Source organism: Neopsephotus bourkii, unplaced genomic scaffold, assembly GCF_033783945.1.
Source record: "Neopsephotus bourkii isolate Nb327-2 ecotype Australia unplaced genomic scaffold, CSIRO-AGI_Nbou_v1 NB_1234, whole genome shotgun sequence".
Classification (NCBI taxonomy): domain Eukaryota; kingdom Metazoa; phylum Chordata; class Aves; order Psittaciformes; family Psittacidae; genus Neopsephotus; species Neopsephotus bourkii.
Window position 1 is genome coordinate 275,211 of NW_026901719.1, and position 6,000 is coordinate 281,210.

General features: G+C 47.1%; 1 protein-coding gene across 2 annotated transcripts in view; it reads right to left on the bottom strand.

The window, feature by feature from the left end:
- The window catches only part of LOC133218232 (rho GTPase-activating protein 6-like), a 267,808-nt gene extending 261,808 nt beyond the window's left edge, over window positions 1-6,000 (bottom strand). The window contains exons 1-2 of one of the 2 annotated variants that reach the window (XM_061364454.1): window positions 4,940-6,000; window positions 3,555-3,630 (exon numbers count right to left, since the gene is read on the bottom strand). In XM_061364454.1, the coding sequence (XP_061220438.1) occupies window positions 3,577-3,630; window positions 4,940-5,434 (549 nt within the window). In that variant the 5' untranslated portion in view covers window positions 5,435-6,000 and the 3' untranslated portion in view covers window positions 3,555-3,576. Of the gene's footprint in view, window positions 1-3,554; window positions 3,631-4,939 lie in introns of those variants that run through there. The other variant, XM_061364453.1, reaches the window with a different exon arrangement.

Sequence of the window (6,000 nt, forward strand, 5' to 3'; positions counted from 1 at the left end):
ACCCAAAAATATATATCCCTAAGGGAATGTGACCACTTAGTTTGCCCAATTTTTAAGGATTTTGCTTTGCCCTTTACCTCTGAAAGCATTTTTCATGCATCTGTCTCCATCAGCATAGTTTTGAAGCAAGCACTGGCTGTAAAAAAGCAGAAAGAAGTAAGCTGGCCATTCACAGCAATTTGGAAAATTGGAGTTAATTTGCAAAAAAAAAAAAACCAGTGATGCTTAAGAGGAAACTTTGGCAAGCAAAAAGCTATGGAAAGAGGGAATCTGAGATTGCCTTCCCAATGGATTCAAGTTCTAGAAGTATCAAGCAAAAATTTATGAAAGCTGACCTCTTGAGGCACCTATCAGCTGAAACTGGTGTTGTGAGTGCTCATACTTTCGACAGCTATGCCCTAAGTGATCACTCCATATGACTCAACCAGAAATTATAAAATAATTTATCCTAACTAATGTTCTGATATTGCAGATGAGCATCTCCAACATCCTTGCTACTAGCCACAACTTGGCCAGCCAACAGCTCTGGAGACACCAATACAACTCCTGGCTTCTTCCCCAAGACCTGGTAAAGAACCAGGGCAACTTTCCCTCCCGCACCATGGGAAACCCCTCACCCCATGTACTCAACAGAAAGCCTCCTTGAGCAAGCAAGCATGTTAACTGCAGGCTGTGCCAGGAGGAGGAAGAAGTGAGGAAGGGCTGAGCCAGCCTGCTGCAGCAGCACAACAGCAACAAGAAGCAAGTCGAAAACTAATGATGCTGCCTCCTGCTTCCCAGTGGCTGCAGGCTGCAGGTGTTACTCCACCATTACTTTAAAAATAGCTCTCCCCCAAAAGAGCATATTAGCTGGAGATGTTAATGTTTAATTAGTCAGTAACACATGGAGTATGATAACAAAATAATCAGGCCATATAACTTTAAGTGTGTACATTTGGTTTATCATAAGAAAGAGATTACTCACATACATTCACATGATTTGCTGTATTTGTTATACACACGCTGTGGCTTTTCACTGTCGTCTTTACAACAAAAAAGTAAGCATAAGAATTCACACAACTCAAGACTTCACACCAATCTATTCATTTTGAGCTATTTTGGACTTTACATCTGGCAAAGGTATTCCAGTCAGTCACTGTAGAACACTTGCACCCTTAACTTGTATGGGACCACTCACATACTTAAGCATAAATGTATGACTAAATGTTGGCAGAATCAAGGCATTAAGGTATCTCTACACATTTTTACCACCTTTTCCCATGATCTGTAGTTTACTTAGAGAGTCACAACCTTATTAAACTCTTAATGAAAGCATAACAGTCATAACAGACAATTTTCTAAGTGAAAGTTCATTTTCTTTAAAGAAAATGGCTTAAAGGGAGAGCTGAGACCTCATGGGAATTGAGTATGAGTGCTTTTTCCCCTTGTTACAAATCCCCCTTGACTCTTCCCCACTGAAACTACTGGAAATGTTGGCACTGATTTCAACAGACCCAAAAATGTTTTTTTATTTAAGCAGCTTATACATGGGCAGATAATAGAATGGGGAAAATACGTGTGTCAGCATAGTAAAGCTCTACTAAAAATAATCTTTACAGTCATAAAATATCCTTGTGAATAAAACTGCATGTCAACAAAGAAGAGACAGATCACTTGGGAGCGGGAGACACCTCTATCACATGATGCTCTGTATTAAAATACCTGTGGATCCAAAAATATAGGTCTAACACCTTTCTTTGTGTAAAGCCTTTAGGTGCGAACCACTGTTGAAACTGGAAATACCCTGTGAACTCTGGTGTTCCATTAAAAATTGTTTACAAATGGCTGTGTGAACTGAGCTAAAACCTTTCCATCCATCCTCCTCCTGACCTAATATCAAAGCTATTTTGGCCTCATACACAGAAATCACAGATCAGCTGGTAGGGGAGTGTTCAGCACACTCTTTAAAACATGGACACAGCTGGGCTAGGAGCTCCTGCCCCACAGTCCTGTAGTGCTGGGTTGCCCAAGGGTGGGATTTGCCCAGTTCATGCTGCAAACATCATCTTCACTGTGTCCCGATACACATCACCAGGCAGATCTGGCTTGTGACAGGTAAAGGAGGTCCTGCTCTCAAGGTACTATTCTGGGGGCTTCTGAAGAGAAAATCTTCATGGCATTTTTACATCTCTTTACTGCTTTAGAGATTAAGGTATGGGGAAGTAAATAATGCCCACGTATATCTCCTAAAATATTATTTTGACTGCCTAACCCTTTTTCTTGCACAGTGGCTTTACAGAAATACTTTCCAAAAACTACAGATTTTACTAAAGGTGTTAGAATGAACATAAGTAAAACAGTTTTTGCAACAAATGCTTCTTTTATTACCCAGCTAATAGGATGGGAATTTGTAAGTCCTCAAACCAAAACTTCCATGCTTGCAGTCATCTACTCAGCTGTCTTTTACAGCTGAGTAAAATCATCACCACAATGTATTTCATTTTCAAAGCTGAAAAAAAATGAAACTACAGATTACCTATTGAGAATGCAATGATTTGTATAATAGGACCTTTTAAGGTTACGATATTAGAGTTGCTTCCTGTTCACCCAGTTAAATCTGCTTTTTTTCACCTGCTCCAGCACACTTGCTTTGCCACAGCTAAAGTGAAACCCCAGAGACAGAGAATCCTTCATGTCCTAAAACCTGAACAAGTCATTGTCCAATAAAGACTAAATAGGAAGCAAACATCTAAATCCTTTATGAGAAATGCTACTTTTGTGATAAAACCAAACTGAATGACCATTAGGATGCACGCCTGCAATAAGAGGGGGAATATTATAACAACAATGCATGTGCAATTTATTTTAAAATATAGATTAAAATAATTCATACATGTCATTGCTGATCATTATAACTAAGTTAATATTTGTATAATGCCTTGAAAATAGCAATGCTGAAACCAGCAGGTACCTAGCTATATGGCAGCTGACATACAATCCAGCCCCGGCATGGGGACATAGCACAGTGATGTGGGTAGTCACTTGTCCTGACAGCACTGAACTCAGACCTGTTCTCAGGTCCAGACTCAGACCCAGAACTGACCTCTTAGAATTACACGGAGGGGTTTTCTTCCTAATGTAAAGGTGATTATTTTTTTTAACTATACTCACACATATGTCTCAGTAACAATAAAAATCAGGCCTCATTAACAGAAGAGTCCAAAATGTAAGACCACACTTTGTTGGTATAAACACCCATTTCTGAAACATATGAAAGAATCCTACCCCGGCTCAACTGTCAAGAAAACAACAAATTGTCAAAGAACAGCGCTGTAACATCACATGAAACTGCACTGAATCAAATTTAACTACAAATTACATTGCTATACTGCAATTGTGTTATTAGTAACATAATACGTGCCCCCCAAAAAAAAAACAGGTTTGACTATTTAAAAACACTAGATACATGCCAAATTAGGAAAACAAATTGTACTTTTGAATTTGCAGCCTGAAGATGTGCCATACCACACAGTCTGACAACACAGAGATCTGAAAATAATGCCACAAGTGTTCAACAGTGAAAACAGGGAGATCCTCTTACATCTGTGGACTGGAGGTCAACCTCTGAGTCTTGGGTTTAGTCAGGGAACTCTGCATTGGAAATCTTGCATATCTTACACTTCTTGATGCTCCTTAGCAAACTATAAGAGGATGAGCAGCCAACTTACCCTTAATTAGTGTGACCATCTAAAGGTCATTACCCACTGTCTCAGCAGAGGTGTTTTGTCATTGACACGGCAAAATCCGCAAAGCCATTTGAAATCATGACTTTTTAACTATCTTACAATTCAAGCATCGAGTTGAAACACTGCTAACGGTAACTTCTGGTCATGAAACTTAATGCTAATCCAGTTTTGAAAAGGGATAAAAATCTTCTCTGCCTCTTTCAACACCATGCAGCATCACGCCTGAAGTCATTGCCCAAGCACTGACACTCCATCCCAAGTGGAAAAGGGTGACCACTTTTATACCTCAAGCTACCAGGACGATGCAGGGATTTGTTTGTGGTCAGGGCAGCCTTTGCCCTCATAAACTGCTTTTGGTGATCATGTGCCACCATGGTGCCTAGCTGGGTGTCGGATCCCAGATTACTGTGCAAGGCAACAATTTTTTCATCCTTCTTCATCACTTCTGCATCCCGCTGGAACAATGGGGATGTTTTGTTGATTGATCTAGTTAATACTGGCTATTTATAATAAATAAATCTGAAATGGAAATTAGGCAGTACTAAACAGTTAACTGGGAAACCTCATTGCCACAAACTGGATGGAGAATTTCATCAAACAAAAACATTCTTCTCCCACTACAAAGAGCAGTGTGTGACCAACTTGCCAAGCAACAGCTATCAAGAAATAATGCCATATTCTTTTAATACATTTGTCCACATTGTACAGTATCTGCAGCCCAACATCGACAACATCCAAGCTAAATGAATAAATATTTGCATTGCAAAGTTGGATTTGTCTTGGAATACGATCGCTCCTCATGCGGTTTTGACACATGTGCATTGTCAAATAAATCACAGCTCGCTGTGTGCGCGCATTAAAAATAATTTGTGCATCTTGTTAGAAGCCATCGCATACTTCTCTTTACGAGGTGTGAAACTGGCAGGGGAAGGTATTACACACCGGGGACAACTGCAGATGCAGCCTCTTTGAGGGAAGATCAAATGCTGCCATTGCCCCACCATCATTGTGGAGCTCAGTTTCCCATGGTGGCCTCCACAATACGCCCGCCGCAGCCCGGGCTGTGCCCTGTCCTCCCGCGGGCACTCACCACCCCTGGGTGGGAGGCGCAGGTGGGAAACCTGCGGGGCCGCCCCGTCCTGGAGATCGTCGGCCCCGGTGCCGGGAGAGGGTGGAGCGGCGGGTTCCCGTCCCTGGGGGGCGGGCGGGCTTACCTCGGATTTCCACACGACGTAGGCGGTGGGGCGAGGTCCGGGCGGCGAGGGCTGCCCCTTCCTCTGCTGCAGCCAGCGCCGCGGCGACGAGAAGATGCTGTTGGCAGGTCCGCTCAGCGCTGAGGCCGACGGGGTGCGCGCCAGAAAGGGCAGCTCGCAGCCGGCACTCCGCTTCCCTCGGGGGCTCTCCTCGTCGAAGAGGACGCTGCCCGGCGGCGACCGCTCCAGCGGGGTGCTGGGGGTGGAGAATGAGGCGCCGGGGGCAGGCGGCGGGCCCCGAGGGGTGCGACGGTCCCCCGGGGGGCTGCCGGAGGCCCGCGGCCGCGGCACCCGGCCCGCGCCCTCGCTGTCCTCCCGTCCACCGCCGATGATGGCGGGGTCGAGGCTGCGCGTCTGGCGGAGCCTCCGCTTGGAGAGGCTCTTGGCGGCGGCGGGAGCGGCGGCGGCCGTGGAGGAGCAGGAGAAGACGCTGCTCAGGAGGCTCTGTGCCGACATAGCGGCGGCCGCTGTCCCGGGCACCCCGTGGATGACCGGGGGTCCTGGGCTCTCGGTGCCCCTGCCTCCGGTAGCGGTGCGCCTTCGGGGCGTCTCCCGCCCCCGGGCTCAGCCCGCAGCAGCGCGGCCCGACGGCGGCACCAAGGGGCTCATGTCGGCGTCCGGTACTCAGACTGCTCCGGAGCTGCTGCCGCCGCCGCGGTCACTTTGTTGGGAGGGAGAGGGAGGGAAAGGGAAAAGGAAAAAGAAAAAAAAAAAAAAAAGTTACGAGAGAAAAGGGGAGGGAAGGAGGCAGCAGCGCCGCAGGCTGCCAGAGTCACTCCCCCCCCCGCCGCGATGCGCACAGAAGCTGCTTGCCGCGCCCCCGCCCCGTCGGGTCTGGGGTGGCAGGGCCCGCCTGCTTCCCTCCGAGGGCGGGAGACTTAGTCCCCGTGTGGCCCACGTCGGGGCGCGGCGGCGGGCAGCCCCACCAGGCTTCGCGAGCACCGGGGCCGCGGCTGCCCGGCGCTGCCCCGCGCGGCCCCGACGGGGCGCTGCGTCCCCACTGGCACCGTGCGGGTGCGTTC